The sequence below is a fragment of the Natrix helvetica genome (genome assembly GCF_964273705.1).
Source record: "Natrix helvetica genome assembly, chromosome: Z".
Lineage (NCBI taxonomy): Eukaryota > Metazoa > Chordata > Lepidosauria > Squamata > Natricidae > Natrix > Natrix helvetica.
In genome coordinates, this window is record NC_138554.1 from 64368094 (window position 1) to 64391810 (window position 23717).

At 34.4% G+C, this 23717-nt stretch overlaps 1 protein-coding gene across 1 annotated transcript; it reads left to right on the forward strand.

Moving 5' to 3' along the window:
• Positions 1-1687: 1687 nt before the first annotated feature.
• SUN3 (Sad1 and UNC84 domain containing 3) lies at positions 1688-20720 on the forward strand (the record flags this gene model as incomplete). Its single annotated transcript, XM_081933830.1, has 12 exons — positions 1688-1794; positions 6664-6761; positions 8603-8693; positions 10980-11035; positions 12919-13001; positions 14488-14516; positions 15092-15263; positions 15675-15759; positions 16726-16841; positions 17450-17617; positions 18951-19043; positions 20583-20720. 12 exons carry the CDS (start codon positions 1688-1690, stop codon positions 20718-20720), a joined length of 1236 nt encoding a protein of 411 aa, XP_081789956.1.
• Between the last annotated feature and the right edge of the window lie 2997 nt (positions 20721-23717).

A 23717-nucleotide genomic window follows, 5' to 3' on the forward strand; every position in this document is an offset into this window, starting at 1 on the left:
TGAGGGTGTCCCTGCTTGTGTGCGCCCTCCTGGCCCCACCATAGCCAGCCCAGAAGTTGTGAGAGGAGAAGGAGGGGGGAGGTCATCTTCGGGAAAGTGTCCTCCATGGCTCATGCTTGCTCCTCAGCCAGCCCGGATTTCCAAAAAGTTGTTAAGAAGAAAGAGGAGTAGCAAAGAGTCCCAAGGCGAACTCGCCAGAATGGCCAGCTTTCCAAGAGAGAGAAAAGAGATACGGAGACGGAGAGGGAGAGAGACAGAGAGATTCAGACACACACACAGAGAGATACACACACACACACACACACACATTGACATTATAAATATGTACACACATAGACAGACAAAGAGGCAGAGAGGGGGAGAGAGGGAGACATAGATACAGAGAGAGAGATGCAGAGAGAGAGAGATACAGAGTTGGTGGGAGAGAGAGATACAGAAAGTGTGAGAGAGATTTCAAAAGGTTTTTGTGGTTCCCGGTGTTTTTGTTCTCTACCCTAATGACGGCTGGGTAGGCATGGCTAGAGGATCATGTGACTGGGTGAGAGTGAGTGACATCAAATTGGCCACGCCCATCCAGGTTTTGTGGCTCCCGGTGTTTTGTATGGGAAACTGGTCCAAGTAGCTCTTTGAATGTTTAAGGTTGCAAACCCCTGGGCTAGCCAGTAGAATTAACATGAGAATAAACTCACTTCCGATTAGCACTGGTGAGATTACTCAAATATCTGCAAGAAAAAACCAAGCTCAGAAAGCACCAAGGACTGCACAATTCAACTTTAAGCTACTAATATTCTCTTCTATTGAATATCTGTATCTACATAGCCACTAGGAGATGAGAATTGGAATTAGAAATTAAAAAATTAAATTGGGTCAATATTAACTTGGAAATTTAAATTTTATAAAGCATTTATTTTAAAAGTGACCCAGCTCCCTTTAATATTGCTAAACATATCCTTCCTTATGTTACATATTATAAATATGTATATTGTGTAAGTGTTTTAATGAAGGTGCTTGTTAAAATTGACATCTAAATGAAATATATTTGTATTTGATAAAAATATTTCTACCATAGAAATTTTGTGACCCCTTCTACATATGTAATTGTATGTTTGCCAGTAACCATCAAATTCCCTTAAGCCTACATTATTTTTACTTTGCAAGGAGGGAAGGAAGCAAGAGAATAAAATTATAACTATCTTTTTAGTGTAGTATTTGTTGATTCAACAATTCATTTACAAGAACTTGTTTAAAAATAGTGCAAATTGAATAAAAATATTAGTGTACTATTGTAAAAGTTAGAGACGGACTACATAACAGCTAGCCCATTTTTATATACTTTATGATTCCATTAAATATTTAGATATGTTGCATTAACTGAAATCTTAGTACAAGATCCAGAAAGAATCCTACATTAGAATAAATGGATTTCTAAGCAGATTAACTGTATTCTTATATATTCTACTGTAGAAAAGAAAGTATTTCAAAATTTAAATAATAGGCAACTCATGCTTGACATATTTTAATGTAGAGCTTTGTTTTTAATAATGCACATAATTCTTTTTTATCTTAGCTATGGATAAAAAACATGCTATGTCTAGTTTATTATGTATTAATGCTGCAATTCATGTTTAATTTTCTTTTAAATCCTAATTTATATTATTTTAGGGTCAAGTATTAATCAAATCAAACTATGGATGGAAACAAAAAAACTTCAACAGGTGTTTTTTCAATACAAGATTCTAATGAAGCAAGCTGTAGCAATGTCAGCCTAGATACTGACACACAAGTATTAGAGAGGTATGCTTTATTTCCAGTTTATTTTAAAACTGATGTGCTGTTAAATAGATGCAATGAAATATTCTCTCCTGTCACAAATATGCTAAATAACTCCATAAAGAGAGACTGAGAAAGTTCAGTGAAATTGTATTTTCATCACAATTTAGTAAATAATGATTCTGAGAAGACAAAAAAGTGATTTTATTGCATTTCTATTAAAATTTATAAGATAAAATAAAAATAAAAATTGAGAAAGATAAAAAAGTGAAATGAAACAAGAATAAAGCAGTGTCACTTTTTCAGTGCAGTATACTACAAAAAATGTTACAGATACAATTCTACATCCTTTTCCATCCATTCTCCTAGCGTGAGAATTAATGTATGCTTCTATCCATGTTGCATGTAAGATTCTCACTAATCAACTTATATAGTAATTATGTCTTGAATTTTCTTCCAATCTATTTCTGTTTCTGTTTTATATTTATTTTAACAAGTTTCTGAATTAAAATTAAAATCTCACCCCAATATTTTTTTGTTTTGATGCAGTCCACTATATAATGATAAAAAGTAGTCTTGACAGTTGCATCACCAGAATATATTTGAAATTCAAGTATACATCTTTCACAATTTTGGGGGCATTGAATACCAATGATATACTGTATATAATCTGATAATAATTTTGTTTTAGATTATAACACAATGTAAACTTCAGTCCATTCCTCCATATATTTTCCCATTGGTGAATCATATTATTAACATTCTTTGCCCATTGCAGTCTTTAACATACTCAGTTTCAACATTTTATAAACCTTTAGAGTAATACAGAATAATAGGGCTGGAAGGGTCTTCTAGTCCAACTCCCTGCTCAAGGAACAAGACTTATACCATCCCATTCAAATGGTTGTTCAGCCTATTTTTGAAAACCACCAGTGATGGAGCATCTATACCCCCAGAAGGCAAGCAATTCCATTGATTAATTATTCTGACTTTCAGAAAATTTCTCATCATTATCATTAGCATATAGTGCAATTTTAAACTGACTTGATGCAGATAGAGGAACATACCCTTTTGTCTCCTGTCCTCTTAAACTAGGTTCATCTTGAACAAAAACATATTATTTCACTACAAGTCTACCAGATTGGTTTTATTATCATTGTTTTTCTAAAGAAAGCTTTTGGGAGTGACAACTAAAGAAGCATCTTAAGTGAGAGTTTTATTTTTCTAAACTCTTAGGAAAGCATGCTGAATAAAATGATTTTAAAAATCTGCACTCACCTTAGTTTATCACATAGGTGTACTACCCAAATCTCAATTTGGTAAATTTAACTTTCTGACTAATGTTTTTATCCTTATACACCATGGTTATCCATCCTAATGCAAACAGCAATTTAAATATACATCAACTAAAACATCAACTAATAGATCTGAGGAACTGTAACAAAAGAGGGGCTCAATCTATTCTCTAAAACAACTGAGTAACGGATGGAAACCTATCAAGGAGAAATACAACCTTGAACTAAGAAGAAATTTCCTGACAGAACAATTAAGCAGCAGAATGGCTTATCTCCAAAAGTTGTGGGACTCCATTACTTGAGTTTTTAAACAAGAAATTGGACAGCCATCTATCCAGAAGTGTATAAGGTCTCTTGCTTGAGTAGGGCGTTGGACTGGAAGACCTTCAAGGTACCTTCCAACTCCATTATTATGTATTCAATTTTCTAAATCAATTTTGAATTGAATATTGCAGTATCTGCTTTGTTCAATTTGATGAGCTGAAATGTGCTCATTCAAGAATCTACATCAATATAATTCAGTTGGTGTGTATAGATGCTGATTGTTTTAAACAAATTAAATGGAACATCTTATATAAAGCCATTAATGTTAGGAATACTTTTCTATGAAAAATGTGCAAAAGGAATTGGAAGGTCTCTTAAGATTTTGGATGAAACTTGAACCTCTGAAGAGTGATACCAATCAGTACCTTGAGAATATAGTTTTCAATAAGCTAGTGTACAAACTACCTTTGCCTAAAGCTTCATCTCTGACACCCAATAAAAAGAGAATTCAATCCAAAAACACTTCTTAACAAACAATAAATAGTATGGTTTTAACTTACATCTTAATAATATGTGTGAAACCAACCACTTATATGTAACAAATAGAAGTTTAAATAGAAAATGATTACATGATTATCTGTTAATTTCTGGGGACTTTAAATCCATACTGTACCTATGAAGTCCTTGCGGATTTTACTCCACTAGTTGTTGCTGAATATAAGAGGCAGTGTTCATCTCCATTTCAAGGCCATTGAGTCAATGCTGTCCGAAGACATTTCCATGGTTATGTGGCCAGCATGATGTTATGGAGCGCTGTTGTATTCCCACTGAACTGAGTCAAGATTCACTTACTCACATTATAATTGGAGCTGGGACAAGGATGAGAGCTCACCACATCGTGTGCCACTCAGGTCTCGAACCTAAGCTGCCACCTTTCCAGCCAATATGCCCAGTATCTTAATTGCTGAGCCACCAGGCCACCCTATTTATGGCTAATCACATTTCTAGGATTTGAACAGCTAATCATGAATATCTCTGTCTTGTTTATATTTAGTGTCAGTGCATTATTTATCATTCAGTCTTATGGTATGTAGATAGCCATTAAGGAAGCATAGCCATTTTATGATGAATGGTACCAGAAAATAGATTTCAATATTGTTAACATATTAATTGAATCCTAATGCAAAGTTTATAGATACACTCCTCCAGCAAATCCATGAAGATCAGACTTCCTTGAAGTGATCAGTATTAACCTCTAAGATTCGATGCACCTATCCGTTATTATTATTCATTGTACTATTAAAGCCATATTTATTAAACTATTTGCATTCGGTGTTTGGGGAAGATGACCAATCTGAAACTTCATGAAGGTTGATGTGACAATGAGTTTGAGGACTCCTGATGTAGATATTCAGGGTTGGAATGTAGTTTGCAGGCAACTCTATTTGAGAGATTGGCTAAGAATCAGAACTTATTCTGCAATATTTCAGATAATCTAAAATGCACTGTTGCTTATGGTACTGAAAGTTACTAAAATATCTAGTGATTCTACATGATATCTAGTTATTGTAGAGAAACATTAGTAATAATATTCTCTAAAACTATTTGTGATGAAATTATAGTTAACCTAGTTAACCTATAATCTGCAACAGTGACGTGCAGTCAGGTGAGGCAAGTGAGGCACAGCCTCACCGCTCTCATCATGAAAAGAAAAAAAATGTAAAAGGAAAAAGCTGAGCTAGTTGCTGCCTCACCGTGGATGACTCTGCTTAACTGTTAAAAAAAGCCTCTAAAAAAGCGCCCTCTACTATGAGGCAGGAGAACTGCATGCCTCCTCTAGTCTGACTTTAAGTGTTTTACGATCACTCGAGCAGAATTAAGCAAGGGTTAAAAGCCTAAAAATTCCTGAGGTAGTTGAGGCAGCAGTTTTCCTGCCTCGTAGTAGAGGGCACTTTTAGAGGCTTTTTTTAACAGTTAAGCAGAGTCATCCACGGAAGCCAGGCAAAGAGCCATGCTGTGGCACACACACTTTCCCCCAGCCTCTTTCTTTTGGAAGGCTCGGATTGGCTTCCCTTTGGCTTCTCTGCCTCTCCTCTCACCCCAGCCTGCCAGCAGGACGTGAGCGGGTGGGCTTTATTGCATTCCAGGCATTTCCCATTCAGACAGCAGGCTGCATTTGCAATGGTGGAGGTGTTTGGGGAAGGCAGCAGGGGAATGGGGGGGATGGCAGAGGAGCTGCTTTCAAACCACTGGAAAAGATATCAAATCCAACTTTTGTGTTTGTGTGTGTTTGAGAGTGAGTGAGAGAGGGAAGGGGGTAGGAGAGATAGTCCAATCCAACTTCTGTGTGTGTGTTTGTGTGTATGGGTGTGTGTGTTTGTTTGAGAGAGGGGGAGGAAGGGAGAGAGAAACAAATGCTGTTGTTTTAAATCGGAACTGAGCATGCCTGGCTGTGGAATTCTGGGAGTTGAAGTCCACAAGTCTAAAAATATTTGAAACCCACCACTGTGTCAGTGCCTCACCAGCCATAAATCTCACCACACATCACTGGTCTGCAGGTATGGCTTTTTGAAAGATTGGCTAAGAATCCAAACCTATTCTACAATATTTTAGATAATCCAAAAATGTACTGTTGCTTATGGTACTGAAAGTTACTAAGATATCTAATGATTATATATGATATCTAGTTATTGTAGAGAAACATTAGTAATAAAATCCTCTAAAACAATTTCTAATGGATTTATTTAATCTGTTTTAAACAGAGGAATCTGAATTTCTTATGTATACTTTGGAAGAGTAATTTCTTTAAATCTTAAATCTTCATTGTATAGGAAAGCCCTGAATTTTTAACAGATATTACAAAAAAGAAAATAAGTAAATATTTCATTTAAATAATATATTGATAAGGAGGTAAGAAAATTGTTAGAGGAAAAAAATTCAAATTGAAGAATAAAATAATTGGGTAATTTAATCATATATATTCTGATTTCATTCTATAATAGAAGTCAGGTATGTGTAGGAATCAACCTTAAATATCTAACAATACAGACTTTCAACAGGAGATATCTGTGTATATTCATTTAGTGACATGTTATTTGATGTAATACTAGCTTTGTTACAGCTCCCATGTATAAAAGCAGTATTTATGACAGATAGAGACTAAAGACAAGCAATAACTGATCATAATCTTTATGCAATCTTAGATGCTTCATGAGTTATTGTATGTTGTTAGCCCCCAAGTGCTGAATTAAGTAGATTTTTTTCAGTCTGATTAATCTGAAAAAACTTATGCTTTTATATTCTTTTGCAATATAAAGTTTTCTTCATTCCATAGTTTACGTCAAGGGCAAAAATTATCTTGCAGCTGTACAGATAGCCACCCTCTCTTCAGTCATAATCGAAAAAATGCACAATTTCCATGCCCAGCCAAAAGTAAGTTCTTATAATTTGGATCCAGCCTTTTTTTTTAATTAAGATTGGATTCACTGAAACTAATGGAGCTAATTTTTGGAAATTGATGAATCTACTATGTTAGATTTGTGAACCCAAACAAAAGTTGAATTAACTTTGACAAAAATGTTTTACTTATCAATAAAAAAGACACAAAAATAACAAAATTACTAAGCCAATGTAATTAATATCTGAATTTATGCTATAATTTGAAATATTCTGTAGGAAAGGTCAAGAATTGCAGTACTTTTTTGTTTGCCCTTCCAAAAAACTGGGCTGAGTTAACATGCTCCAGGTCTCATCCATAAGTAATATCACTTAATAAGAACTAGGAAGCACATTTCTCTGTCACAGCATTGACATATATTGGGATAATGGGAATGGCAGATCCTTTGATTGTCTTTTGTTGGTTATTTTTCTTCTGGCATTTGGATGATGATAGTATTGTTGTTGTTTTATATGAGTACTATATTGGCCTTTACAGGCCAGAATAAAAACACATGCAATGCTTATGAAAGATATGTCTAACTCCTAGAATCAGCAGTGACAGCATGTAGCCTATGATTAAGATGTGGGCCACATGATTTTCACAGAGTGTTTTCATATAGCAAGTTCTGTTCAACAAATTATTGGGTTGAATCACTGGCAGGAAACTGCTTGTGACTGCCTCTAGATTGCCTTATTTTTTGAATTCTGCAAACAATCTAATCAAAAAACACTGCTGAGTTTTAATATATATTAACAAAGTAGTTTGTTATGCAGTTAAAGCCATATATGTATGTATGTATGTACTTATTTATTTATTTATTTATTTATTTATTTATTTATTTATTTATTAATATGCCACCAGTCTTGCCCAAAGTGACTCTAGGTGGTTCATAGGCATTGAATCAATGCAGAATAAAATAAATAAATAAAGGTCTTTAATTGAAAGATTCAATTAAAATAAAACTAAGGATGGAGATAGAGGGAGCAAAGTGCCTCACACCTATTAGGACCCCAAGCTTGTTGATATAACTACGTCTTCAAGGCCTTTTGGAAGATCAAAAGGATGTGATTGGATCTGATCTCGAGGCAAGATGTTCCAAAGAGTAGGTGCCATGGCAGTTAAGGCTCTTCTTCAGCTGAAATTTCTTGACTGACAAGGTCTTTAGCATGCCCCTTTTGCCGACAGATGTGGGGATGGTAATCCCATCGGTTTGAGCCAATTTCTCAAATATGCAGGGCCTATGCTCTGAAGGTTTTAAAGATGATAACCAACACGTTGAATTGTACCTGGAAGCAAATGGCAGCCAGTGCAGCTGGGTTCTGCACCAAATGAACCTCTGGATTCTTTTCAAGGATAGCTCCATGCAAAATGAATTGCAGTAGTCCATGCGTGAGATGACAGGGACTTGAGTGATTGAGTGCAGATTGCACACCAGATCTCTCTGGGGTAGCACAATTTCATCCAGAACTAAAGAACTTAGACAAGCTGAATATGTGTTCTAATGTCCTGAGCTAGTTATATGGTGCCTTAGCTATTGTATTGCAATTATTTTTAATTATATTTATTTGGTTTATAGGAATTTTATCAATGCTTTTCCATTGTGTATTGCTTGTAAGCTGTCCAGAGCTTTAAGATGGGCATCCAAAATTTATTCCAAACAAATAAATAAAATTATTTTTCCTTCAAAACTTGCCAGTTATTGTGCTCTAGCAAAGAAGCTTCTGACTAAATAATTCAAGAAAAAAAAATAACCATGTGGAACTTTCATGGATTTTGAGGGTGTTCTGATCATATATTGTATTGTTTGATTCTATCCTTCTATATATTTTTCCAGGAAGTATGCTCAGACTCATCTATAATTTGATAGTTCTAAGCCTAATAACTCCATTCTGCTTAGTGAAAAAACTCTTCTGCTTTTTATCAAGGTAAACTGGATCAAGAATCTTTTTGAAGAATAAATTATGACCATCCAGTAATTCTAATGTTTTAATTTGCATTTATTAGCAATCTTACGCTATTTTTCAAGTCATGTTTTTATCTCTACTATTGGAAATCCCCAAATCACATCAGCAGTAATTTCAGAACTGATTTGCATTTTTCTTTTAATATTAATAAAAAGTATCTAGAATAAAGCTGAATATAATTTAAGAATATTGATTTGTATTCCATGCTATTTGATTCTTGGAAGGAAATAGTTTCTTAAAATGTCTGAAACATATAGTATCATTTTCTAAGCAAATAAGACTAAACAGTTAACATTATCACTATAGGTGACTAGTCACCATTTTTTTCTCAGTTAAGGATGAATGGATGGGAATCACCTGTTAGTAAGGAAAGGTCTTTTCTTTGAATTTTCTTTGAATTGTGATTTGCTTTTTTTATATTAGAGGAAAGTTTCCATTAATGCTCACCATTATCCTTGTGCTTTCAAGCATGCCAAATCTCATGCTGGAATGCTAACCTAGTACATAGGTGCCATTTCTGACCCAGCTGACCCATTGAACAATTTGTGAATCGTGGATATTCAAAGAAAATGATTACCAAGGCAGGAAGTTGTTGTTATTGTTGATGTTATTGTTGTTGTCATCATCATCATCATCATCATCATCATCATCATCATCATCATTATTATGTCCTGCACTAAGCACATTGGGCTACAAGTGTACTTCACAGTTTTCAGTCCGCAGCTACAGTTTCTGCATTCTTCCATTTAAGGTTGATGTTCTTCAGATCTTCCTGAAATACATATGTACAAGAAAGTAAGGAAGTACATATATATATAAAGAAAGCATTGGGCCACTGCCGCTCACTTAAAAAAAATAGCTGTAAACATCTGTGTGGAATCCAAGGGAAAGGGATGATGGAGACTCACTTTGCTTTTAGCACACCAATTTACTTTTTATGCTGTTTTAAATTATACTCTGGAATGTAAAACATGAAGTAGGAAGATGATAGTTACAACCAAAAAGATATCATATTAGAGACCCTAGTGTTAGTAATATTTTTATAGTCAATTGGACCATTTAAAGTATCAGTATAGTTACATAGTTGCCCACTAAAAAGAAAAGCCAATAAGCCTGATTACTTAGTATTTATTGCTTTGTACAAGAACTTTGCTCTTGAACAGACCTTTGGGAGCTGAAATTCAGTTGCTACAATTGGGAAATAGTGCTGTAAAGATTTCAGGATTCCTTTTTTCTTAATTAGCAATTAGCGCAAAGATCTTGTATTAGTGGCATACATCTTCATGAACACACAGAGCCAGATTTTCAAAATAAAGCTATCAGATGCAGGTCAGAAAAAATCTAGGTAACCACTAGAAAACAGCAAATATATTTTTGTACCCAGATATAGTAATCCTTATAATAAAAGTACAAAGTTTATTTCTGATTGAAACATTCAGCTAAAGTAAATTTTAATTTTGGAACAAAAACTAGAACTTGTTGGCACTATGAGTCCCTTTACCAAGGTTTATTGAGAGGATGGGGATGAGTTATAAAATTTCAGTAAATTTAAAATTTCTCATTTAAAATGAATATAAGACCACATACAATAGAATGGGGACTTTTGATTTTCTTTCTGATATTTTTTCTGGGGTGCAGAAAGGCAGAGAACATATCTTTTCACAGATATCAGTTATCGGTGCAGTCACCTGTTTATGTACAGGTAGTCCTTGACTTAAAACAATTTGTTTAGTGACCATTCAAAGTTACAATGACACTGAAAAAAATGACATGATCAAATTTCATACAACCATTGCAGCATCTCCCTGGTCATATGATCAAAATCTGGATGCTTGACAGCTGGCTCATATTTATATTGGTTGCAGTGTCCTGTAGTCATGTGATCACCTTTTGCAAGCTTCTGACAAGCAAAGTCAATAGGTAAACAAGATTCACTGAACCGTTGTGTTACTAACTTACAACTGCAGTGATTCATTAACAACTATGGCAAAAAAGATTGTAAAATGGGGCAAAATTTACTTAACAAATGTCTCATTTAGCAATGGAAATTTTGGGGTCAGTTTTGGTTGTAAATTGAGGTCTACCTGTAATAGTCTCCTGAATCTTTTTATTCTGGAAACTCTATCCTACAAAACCAATTAAGTAAACAGAAGATTAAGATAGAATATCACAATGGGATTTTAAGGACATGGGTCCAAATAATTGTGAGATTAATTTTTGATTTTTCTTGTTTTCTGTTGCTTTTAGTGGGAGCCATATTCAGAAAATTGTTGTTTGGGTGACCCTATTCCAGTTGCTTTTTGGTAAGCTTATAATTATGTTATCTTGTATTTAGATTTATACTGTACTATATATATTATATCATATTATGTTATAACATTATTCTAACATCATATAATCACAATATAAAACATAAATGACAACAAGAAAATAGGGAAATAGGTGAAGCTAGGCAAAATCACATCAGATAACTGTACACACAGGAGCCCCCCTGTGTGCTCTCTCCACTTCTCTATATATACCAACAACTGCATCTCAAAAAGTCCCTCTGTTAAAAGGATCTTTAATTTACATCTGAAGTTTACAGATGATACAACAGTGATTAGTCTCATTCGAGACAACAATGAATCTGCATACAGATGGGAGGTTGAACAACTAGCCTCGTGGTGCAACTAGAACAATCTTGAACTAAATCACTCAAAACTGTAGAAATGGTGGTAGATTTTAGGAGAAGCCCTCCTATACTACCACCTCTTATAATACTAGGCAACACAGTATCAACAGTAGAGTCATTCAAGTTTCTAAGTTCTATCATATCTCAAGCCTTAAAATGGACACCTAACATCAAAAACATCATCAAAAAAGCACAACAAAGAATGTTCTTTCTGCGCCAACTCAGAAACCTCAAACTGCCCAAAGAGCTGCTGATTTAGTTCTAGAGAGGAATTATTGAGTCTGTCATCTGCACCTCTATAACTGTCTGGTTTGGCTCTGCAACCAAACAAGACAGACACAGACTTCAGAGGATAATTAGAACTGCAGAAAAAACAATTGCTACCAACCTGCTTTCCATTGAAGACCTGTATACTGCACTAGTCAAAAAGAGGGCTATGAAAATATCTACAGATCCCTCACATTCTGGACATAAATTGTTTCAACTTCTACCCTCAAAATTAATGCTACCAGAACTAGACACAAGGACAGTTTTTCCCCCCGAATGCTATCACTCTGCTAAACAACTAATTCCCACAACACTGTCAAATAATTTACTAAGACTGAAGACTAAGAATACTATTCTTCTTCTCATCCTTCCTTGTACCTATTTCTTCCCACTTATGGCTATAACCATGTTGCTTGTATCTTTACAATTTATATTGTTTTATTGTTTCCTAGTATGATTTGATCACTTATTAGTATCCTATAACTATCACTCAGTGTTGTGTCTTATGATTTTTGATGAATATTATTTTTTCTATATGTATACTGAGAGCATATGCACCGAAGAGAAATTCCTTGTGTGTCTAATCACACTTGGCCAATAAAAAAATCTATTCTGTTCTGTTCTATTCTAGATAGAAATGAGGGAGGGAAAAAATGTGAAAAGAGAAATGTTGGGTAAGAAAAAGGGAAACAAGAAAAGCCTTAACTATCTAATTTTTCGGGTAGTAGAATAAAAATAATGAAATACAGGCTCAACTTTTTATTTTTACATAATATATACTATTCATTTCTACAATAACAAATGTATCTGATTAGTAAATCCTAAAATCAGATTTTTTTTTTGCTTCAAGCACAAAGTCTAGAAGCAGTTTCCAAATAGAAACAAAACTGGATATATTTTTTCTTTAATTAAAGCTAACTCCATCAGTTTTTTTATCCATTCTTCTATTGTTGGGATTGTTGTATCTTTCCATTGTTTCTGTATAAAGAATTATCCTGCAGTCAGCCTATAAAAAAGTTTCACATTTGTTTGCAAATTCTTTGTACAATAGTCAATCAATCATTCAAAAGAGCTGGAAGTTAAAGAAGGTTAAAAATATTGATGAAACAATATGAAGAATTAGATACTTTACCCATTTTAGATTTCAGCTGAAATAGGTATATGTGATACAAAAGTTAATTTGCTGCAGAGGAAAGGTGAAATCAACTTTTTTAAAATAGAAACTTTAAAAAACATTTTTAACAGGTGCTACTTACCTGGGACTGCTTGATGGAAACTGGCTGCCTGGAGATGAGTGGAAAGACTGCTCTATTTGTGATTTGATCCAGGTGATTTCCTATCATTGATTTAATTATTCAGCAATCTCTGTTACCAGCAGATCCAAAATGTGTACAGTATTGTATGCATTATAGTTATCTATAACAAGAATTAATTGTAATTCTTACAGTGTATTTTTCTTATGCATAAGATTGACTCCTAGCAGCTACCTGAAGATTTTGCAGATTCTTAGACAGTAGTTCCTAAAAGTGGTTTGATATTGTTGTGTTCCTGGAGATGAGAGAGGGTGACTGATTCAGGGTCACCTTATTGGCTTTCATACTTAAGGCAGGACTAGAACTCCAGTACCTTCACTATCAGATTGGATCACATGCGGTAGGCTTCAGCAGCTGATTTTTTTTCAGCCCTCAGAGACCTACCAATCATGTTGTAACTCCGGGTACTACAAATGCTAAAAATCACTATTGTTTCCCATTATTTTTCAGAAGGCAAACATAACAACTATTAAGATAGCCTTGATGAAAATAAACCATGGAGAACCCTACCCACATCCTAGTAAGAAAGGAGAAAATTGCTTGTATCATATGTGCCTGCACATTGTGTCATTGCTCAAACAACAAAGCCACCATTCCAAAATTGGTCATTCCTGACTTAGAGGCATTAGGCTGCATTACTTAATATTATGGTATTCAAACTTATGTTGCGGCTACTTTTCTGATTCTGTATCTATTTAAAGGCTAGGAAGTTAATGCCAGGAAATTTTTTATCAGACTTTTTTTTAAACTAGATGAGTATTAATGGGAACAAGTAGTCATATCAACCCTATTTAAAAGATGATTTTTTTCCCTTTTTTTCCAATTAACATTTTGGAATTTCTTTACAGCAACTTTGAAAACATTCAGTGTGCTGGGAGAAGGTTATATCTGGTCTATGAAAGAGGCAACTGGACTTTCTGGTTTTTCTTTGAAGATGTTTCGTTTCTCATCCAAGCTGAAGAAGTTTCTTGGATGAGAAGTGAAACATCTTCAAAGAAAAACCAAAAAGTCCAATTGCCTCTTGAAAAAAGCACCTTTGGGATTAGCTGATCCTGGTTATTAGGAAGATCAACTCCTAAGTACTTGAAAGGATTGCTTCTAGGTCTATATGCAGAACTTGAAAGCCATAAAATGTCCCACAAAAAGGCAATGGTGAAGCAGTTTCATGCTGTGGCCAATGTTTGATAAGGAACTGAACTCAGCTTGAAAACGTCATCTCTTGGTAAAGGACTGAATGTATTTATTATCACCAATTAGCACTTATGCTCTCCCACATAATTAAAATGTTAATATTATATTCAAGTTGGTCCACCTTTGTCCATAATAAACTTAAACAATTATGTAGCGATAGTTGTTCCCAAGCTATTTAAGTAGGCCTATTCATAGGATTTTGATGTAACAAGGATTATAAGAAGCTCATCTCAATTACGCTTCCTACCTGCAGTTTAAAATAAACAATATGCATATTTTAATTTGGATTTATTTTTTCCTTGATATATAGAGTGGAACCAAAGACCTGAGATCCTTAAAGTAAGAAAACATCAAAATTATTTTATGCTGATAGTTTGCAAGTATCTCTACTTCTGCTTATGGAAGAAAAAACACTTTTACACACAAACCAAGAATGATAGTTGGTCATATTAGCCCCCTACCAATGCAGTGATTCTTGGAAAATAATTGTAACAATGTTTAAGTCATTGCTCTGGTTAAATAACCCCCCCCCCCCTTTCTGCTTATTCTTCATGACAATGCCATCGTGATACTGCTTAATGAATGGCTTCAGTGAATCATTGGCTTGTTTCCACTGGCTGAAGTTACCTGCTCTAACCTGCCGGTTTAACTGTATAACAGCTGGGTGTTTCTGGGGCTGGATTCCAAGTTATTCAATGAATAGTGTTAAATCAATATTATATTAAGGCAAGAACTAAGATTAGTCATTCCTCATAATACAATCATATCATGCAATATACAGATGAAATGTGTTTTCTAAATTTTCAGAATTGTTATTATTATATTTCATAGTTTCTGAAATGAAATGATTATAGATGTAGTAAAGGATATGAAGAACAGTACTATGTGTAATTTCCCTTTATTATTTTTCCTAGGAAAGCTAATTACATTTTACAATCAAAGGCACTTCAAATCCAATTTCTGAAGGAGCAGAAGCAAAACCTGCAAATACAACTTCAAGATCTAAAACTGACTATGAACAATATTGCTTATAACACAGTTGGTCAAATACTAGAAGGATATGCAAACAAAGGCATTACAAGATGGGTAAGAGATCTCATAAAATTTTATTGATAGAAATCATATTTGTGCCAAACCAATATAACCAAATTCACCAAATCAAATCCTGGCATGCTAGTAAACCTTTTTCATGTTCTTTTACTTAGTCTTTGAGTTTGAGCCTACTTAACTGGCAACAGCACAATGAAGTCAAGCATACTGAAGGCATGATGCATGGATTTTCCTATTCTGTATTTGTGTGTAATTTTTTATTACCTGTGCCACTTGTGGAGTAGCAATCCATGTCACAAGTGATGTATGTGATGCAACATTTGTGGAAAGTTGCAATTAATGTTCGGGTCTATTTTTAAAAATCATTTCTGGCACCTTTTCTAAATTTTCCCAAAGTTATAGATGTAGTAATGGATGAATTTTAATTTTATCTTTTATCCATTGCAGAATATTGAAAAAATACTTAAAAAATTAGAACAAAAGTTGGATGAAGATATTGTTCAGATGCCAGATTATGCACTCCAATCTACAGGTATTTGCAACAGCTATTCTCTAAATTACATATCTAGAATTTGGAAATCTCTACTATTCATATATAATACAGCTTTATTTAGTATAAACTATAATATGTATTTCAGTTATTAAATTAAAAGAAATGTCCAAGTATTTCATGTAATCATTATACTATTTCTTTTAATAATGCAGTTTGTTAATATGAATATCAACTACAATATCTGAAAAGTCTTCAAAGGCATTTTTGCACACATTTTAATATGCAAGTTCTAAGATGTTCACTATGAAATTGCACAAGCTCATATAAGTTGCAAATTGGTAGCAAAATTTCCAGCTTTCTTACTAAATGCTTATCAGAAAATATTCACAGCCAGATACTGTCTTTTTAGACTTACTCCTAAAAGAATAAGCTCTAGGAATATCCTGGAGCTTCAAACATTAGACAAAAGGGAATTGTAGCCCTTAAATATTTGTTTTTTCTATTTTAGGCAGCCATAGCATTTCACTCAGAATAAATTCCAAGATAGATGTATTTTAGATGTAGCTAATAATTTTATGTCATCTGGTTGCACTTAAAATGTATGGTGGCTAGTTGCATATATTTATCTCTACAATGATAAACTAAGCAACAATAATATCAAAATCACCCTAATATGGCTCTTAATGATCTGGATAAATATAAATATGCATTGCAAATGGTTTATTCCCCAGGGTACATTTTCTGTTATTCTTCATTGATGATAGTAGATGCAGTTCAATTATAAGCATACTGTAAAGAAAAAAGGGGAGAATCTCCCATCCCCAATATTATGTATTGAAGGAGTTTACTAATTGTTTCTTGTACATAAACTGTAACATAGTTTATATTTTCTGGAGTCTCTTTGCTGTCAAATAGCATTAGTCTTGTATGCCTGAATTTTTTTCATATAATATTCTTTAAAATATATAAATGACGAGATATTTAATTGTAATACAATGTTTCTAGGTGCCAGTATTGTTCAGTCCAGAACCACTAGAAGCTACCACTATCCTGATGGAAACTATTCCTGGAAGTCATTCATTATATTCCCTTTTGTGAAATCACCAGATGTAATTCTTCAGGTATAAATAACCATAAAGTATTTGGGAGGCAGTGTTAGACTTCAGGCTCCAATGACTGTAAGATGGAGAATAGATTCTTTGAGATTTTACTGGCAACTGTGGCTAGAATCTTCAGAGGCAAAATGATACACTATGCAAACCAAAGGCAAATGCTTGGGCTCCAGTCTTTATAGACACATATCTTGAATTCAGATTGGCTTTTAGTCAAGCTGATTGGTTCTTTGTGCCACATCCTGATTGCCAACTTTGTAGTGCAAATTCTTGATTCTTGGTTTATGCTTGGTTCTAGTTTATTTATTTAGCATATGACATGGATTCTAGTTGATTACAGTAGTTTGAACAGCTGAGTCTTAATTATATTCCTGGAAGTTTCTGATCTGCCTGAACATTTATTAAAGTTTTCTTTCTTCAGTAGAAGTATTTCAAAGTGTTCCAGGTGACATTCAAAAAATATATAACACCTCATGTAATAAATGTCATTAATTAAACAGAATTTCAAACTATAGAAATGAAAATGAATAATTAAATCCTTCATAATTGACTGAGTTACAGCATGTATACAGTAGAAAGCTTAAATTATTCAGAATTTTCTCTGCATTCTCTTTAAGCCCAGTTACCACCTTGGAAACTGCTGGTCTTTTCCTGGAAGTCAAGCTGAAACTGTTATCAGATTAGCTAAGGAAATTATTCCAAAAGCTGTTACAATACAACATATATCTAAGAAAATCTCCCCCACAGATGAGATCTCTAGTGCTCCCAAAGATTTTGCTATTTATGTAAGCATCATGTTCCAATTTATTTACTAAATTTAAGTAAAAATTAACTTGCAGCTTTCATTCTTGTGATTGTTGTTGTTTAGGACTGAGAGATTGCTATCTAGGTCAGATTGGGATCAACTATCAAGAAGATGATTGTATTTGATCATTTCACTAAATATTTTTATATCTGAATATGCTTTTATATGTATCCCAATATATCCCAATATATTTGATATCCCAATATCCCAATTTTATATCCCAATATGGCACACATATTTCTTTTACACTTTATTATGTTTTTAGACTAATGAACAAACCAACAAACACTAAGTCTTATATTCAGAGATCTTGACAAACATAGACACAATCATAGAATCATAGAGCTGGAAAATTCCAAGTGGAAATGAGTTTCCACCCATTGCTTTTCGTCCTGCCCTCAAATACTATGGAATATCAATTGATCCCCTCTTGCTGAAGTATAATTCTTTGAAAGCTTGTGTTCCTTCATCCTGTTTAACTTTATATGAAATTACTCAGGAAATAATTTATAACTTTGGCATGTAGTGCACGTAGCATATTAATAACTTAGTTCTACTGCTTCCTGCCACCTAACTTTAATAAAGAAAGAGATTTCCTAAGCATCGCACAAAGTTAATTATCGGCTAGATGAAGGAAAACAAATTAAAATCAAATTTAATTCTATGGATTTAACTATCTACTCTAAACTGCTTTCATTAATTAGAGTGAATCTTATAGTGCTTTCTGACATAAAATTTACAAAACAAATTGAAGGAGCTATCACTTTATATTGTTTGATTACAGTCAAATATCAAGCTATCTATTCTAAGAAAGCTAATATGTGAATGGCACAAAATATAATGAAAAAGTCCAATGGTCACTGAATAGATACTTTGTATGTGTGCACACGTCTCTGTACGTATGAAACATAAATACATATACGGTACTCCAGTGCTTTTTGCAAAATGGTCTTTCAAAGGCACTGTATAATTGCTCAGCCTATATTGACATTTTTCAGGATAAAAGAACTATGTATGTTGCTGAAATATGTGAACTAATAATTACATTTTTGCTTCATATTTCTGAGTAGTGTTGGTGATAACTGTACAGTTAAATAATTGATTCTTTAATTAGGATATCACTGGGTCATTAATAAATAGCTAGTAAACCATGAACTGTCTCATATTAGTGACTTAAAAAATTCTTGTCCACAATTTAACTATCTACTTATGTAAGATTTGATTCCAAAATAGATAAAATCTTTGTCTTTCTTCTATTATGGAATGCTCTATGATGTCATGATTGTTGGTAATAAATCCTTTCTTTCCAAAAGGGACTAAAAGCAGAAGAAGAGGAACAAGGAACTTTCTTGGGTCAGTTTACATATGCCATGGAAGGATTCTTAATTCAAACATTCCAGTTGAAAGTATGTAGAAGTTGTTGGGAAATTTCCACACAATTTTAATAAACATTGCTGTTGACTAGGGGAACAGTTATAGTAATCCATACAGTTAGCATAACTATATAACTTTATATCATCATGATTTTCCATAAGATAAAAAAGAAAAGGGATAGGATCTCTGGATAGGTTAATTTCTTTTTACATTAAATCCCAATCTAGTGCTAAATGAATGAACAGTAAGATGCCTATGTGAAATACCAGGTTTTTGCATTTCCCTCTCTTTTGCCTGGACAGAATAAGGGATTATTAGAATTTTACTTTGGCAGATTCTTATTTATTGGCAGATGAGAACCACCAAAGCCACATAGCATCTGTTATGGACCCACATTGTTTATCCGTTGGCTTCTGAATTTAAAATGCTGGTTTTTACCCATAAAGGCCTTTATAACTTGGTTTTTAGCTTCAGGATCCTCCTTCTCATGGAATCAACTCATTTAGTACATGCCTTCATTAATACCCCCATTTGTTTAAAAAAACCACTGCATTTGGAAAGATTGGGGGCAACGATTTGCAGACACCTTATTTTGTTGCAGTTCCTGGATTACAGAACAGTTGTATCCTAAAGTCAGAACAGTAGCCACACTCACGGTCTTTTGGAAATTAATCTAAACAAAGATTTTCTAGAGAAAATTCTGGAGACGAGTGCACATTCTTTACATTTATTATTATTGTTTTGGTTCTAATGTCTTATTTTACTACACTATCACAGGTAATCATAAAACAGGTAATCGCACATGATTGACTCAATCTTTACAATCTTTTTTGCAGCAGTCATTAAGCAAACATGATTGTTAAGCACCATGGTTAGGTGAACTAATTGTTTGCTACAGGTGTTTTTTGCCAGAAACTAGATGTAAACGGCAGCTTTCTGTAAAAATGTAAATTGACGGCAGGAAGCTGAAACAGTTATAAATGCAAACCAGTTTCTCAGTCCCAAAAATGCTGCCATGTGACCATGGGGTGTCAGCTTCGGAACTCCAAGACTGCGCTATAAGTACCTTTTGGGGGTCCATTTTAATTTTGAATGATTGCAAAGCGACCAGTTTTAAGTTGAGGGCTACATACATAGGAGTATACAGATTACAATAATATAGAAACAATTCAAATAAATACATACTGTTTTAATTCAGACCATGAACTGTTAATGTAAAATTAGAATTTGTAAAAGAAATAACTTAAGAAAAATCTTGGCTTTTATGTGCTGTATGCATTTTTCTTATTCTAGTGATTTTTTAAATAGTTTATTAAATCAGCTGCATTAAACCAATATTTTAAAATAAAGTCATGACTGATATTCCTTCCAATTATACGGAAGAAGAATGAGAAGGGGAGTGCTTGAGGCAAGTTATGAATATAGAACTATCCCTATTGTATATACGTGGTGTTTTTATGTTAGTATTCTGTGCACACTAGACATATTGCAAGAAAAATATATTACATGTAATTACCTTTAATCACAATATTTAAGCAATGGCAGAATTAAAAAACCTCTCTCTTTTTCAGAATGAATCTCGTGAATTGATGAGATATATAAAGCTGAAAATAATAAACAACTGGGGCCATCCTAAGTATACTTGCATTTATCGGCTTAGAGTGCATGGAAATCCAAGTTCTGTAGATGATCATGCTAATAAAGGATGAAGTGATAGCAGCCCAATGACAAATTGTTGTAATTTTGCCAAGCTTCTCATTCTAAACTAAAATGAAGAAATGCATTCTAGGAAGCTGATCTATTCTTCTCTGACATCAACTGGGAAACAAACTGCACCAAGTGGAAGATCCAACAGGTTCCTAACAAACCTAGCAGACAACTTTGTTTCCCAAAAAGTAGAGAAGGGAACAAGGGGATCAGCCATATTGGACTTAATTCTCACTAACAGAGAGGAAATGATAGAAGGTATTGAAGCCACAGGAACCCTGGGGGCAAGTGACCATGCAATATTGGAATTCAACGTTATGCAAACACAAGTAGTAGAACAAAGTGAAACTAGAGTCTTGGACTTTAAGAGAGCTAATTTCAATAAACTTAGAGAGAGTTTGGGAAAAATTCTATGGATGAGAATCCTCAAGGGGAAAACAACTCAAGAAGCTTGAGAAATTTTGAAAACAGAGATTACAAAAGCCCAGTCTAGCACAATACCAATGAAGAAGAAAAATAACAACTCCCAAAAGAAACCAGCATGGCTGCATAAAGAACTCTCTGACAAATTGAAAGACAAAAAAGATAAGTACAAAAAGTGGAAAGGGGGGGACATAACTAAGGCAGAATATCAGCAAATAGCCCGAGCATGTAAAGATGAAGTGCGGAAAGCTAAGGCTCACAATGAAAAAAGGCTTGCCACAAAAGTAAAAAATAACAACATGTTAACAACAAGAAAAGAGTTAAGGAAACAATTGGTCCATTGCTGGGAGAAAGTGGCAAGAAGGTGACAAGCAACAGGGAGAACGCAGAATTATTTAACTCATGTTTTGCATCTGTCTTTACACAAAGGGATAAAACAGTCCAACCTATCAAAAACAGCACCACAAAAATCAGATTAGGAACACAAGTTGAAATAGGAAAGAAAATGGTAAGTGAGCACCTGTCTACCCTAGATGAGTTCAAATCACCAGGACCAGATGGATTACACCCCAGGATTCTGAAGGAACTGGCAGATGAGATCTCAGAACCACTGAACTATATCTTTCAGAGATCCTGGAGTACCGGGGAACTACCAGAGGACTGGAAAAGAGCTGATGTGGTTCCCATCTTCAAAAAAGGGAAAAAAAACAGATCCAGGAAACTACAGACCTATCAGCCTGACATCAATGCCAGGAAAGATTCTGGAAAAGATAATCAAGCAACGAATTAGCGAACACCTAGAAGCAAACAAAGTAATAGCCAAAAGCCAACATGGGTTTGTCAAAAACAGATCATGCCAGACTAACCTTATTGCATTCTTTGATAATGTGACAAAATTAGTGGACCAGAGGAATGCCGTTGATATAGTTTACTTGGACTTCAGTAAAGCATTTGATAAGGTAGACCATAACCTACTACTAGATAAAGTAGAAGAATGTGGGTTGGACAGCATCACCACCAGATGGATTCGTAACTGGCTGACCAACCACACTCAACGTGTAGTCCTCAATGGAACTGCATCTTCATGGAGGGAGGTATGCAGTGGAGTACCCCAAGGCTCTGTTTTGGGCCCAGTACTCTTCAACATCTTCATCAATAATTTGGATGAGGGAATAAATGGGAAACTCATCAAATTTGCAGGTGATACCAAGCTGGCAGGAATAGCAAACACTCCAGAAGATAGGCTAAAGATACAGAAGGATCTTGACAAACTTGAACATCGGGCACTATCTAATAAAATGAAATTCAATGGTGAAAAGAGTAAGGTTCTACATTTAGGCAACAAAAACGAAATGCACAGGTACAGTATAGGCGATACCTTGCACAATAGTAGTAACTGTGAAAGGGATCTTGGAATCCTAGTGGACAACCATTTAAATATGAACCAGCAGTGTGCATCAGCTGCCAAAAAAGCCAACACAGTTCTAGGCTGTATCAACAGAGGGATACAATCAAGATTACGTGACGTGTTAATACCACTTTATAATGCCTTGATAAGGCCACACTTGGAATACTGCATTCAGTTTTGGTCACCACGATGTACAAAAGATGTGGAGACGCTAGAAAGAGTGCAGAGAAGAGCAACAAAGATGATTAGGGGACTGGAGACTAAAACATATGAAGAACGGTTGCAGGAACTGGGTATGTCTAGTTTAATAGAAAGAAGGACTAGGGGAGACATGATAGCAGTGTTCCAATATTTCAGGGGTTGCCACAAAGAAGAGGGAGTCAAACTATTCTCCAAAGCACCTGAGGGTAGAACAAGAAGCAATGGGTGGAAACTAATCAAGGAGAGAAGCAACTTAGAACTGAGGACAAACTTCCTGACAGTTAGAACAATTACTCAGTGGACCAGCTTGCCTCCAGAAGTTGTGAATGCCCCAACACTGGAAGTCTTTAAGAAGATGTTGGCTATCCATTTGTCTGAAACGGTATAGGGTTTCCTGCCTAGGCAGGGGGTTGGACTAGAAGACCTCCAAGGTCCCTTCCAAATCTGCTATTGTATTGTATTGTGTAGTACATTATAGTATAGCATACACTGTATAGCTATTATGTATAGTATTTTGTAATAGTATTTCTGTTTCTATTTCTATTATGAAATATAGGTAGTCCTCAACTTACAACCACAATTGAGCCTAAATTTTCTATTGCTAAGCAAGATATTTGTTAAATGAATTTTGCCCCATTTTACAGCCTTTCTTGCTACAGCTGTTAAGTGAGCTACTGCAGTTAAAGTAGTAACTCGATTGTTAAGTGCATATGGCTTCCCCATTGACTTTGCTTGTCAAAAGCTTGCAAAAAGTAATCACATGACCCCAACTCACTGCAGCCATCATAAATATGAGCTGTTGCAAAGTGTCCGAATTTAGATCATGTTACCATGGGGATACTGCAATGATTGTGTGAAAAATTGTGAGGTCATTTTTTTCAGCGCCGTTGTAAGTTCAAATAGTCACTACATGAATAGTTGTAAATCTAGAACTATTTGTAGCATAGATTAATAAACAGAATTTTAA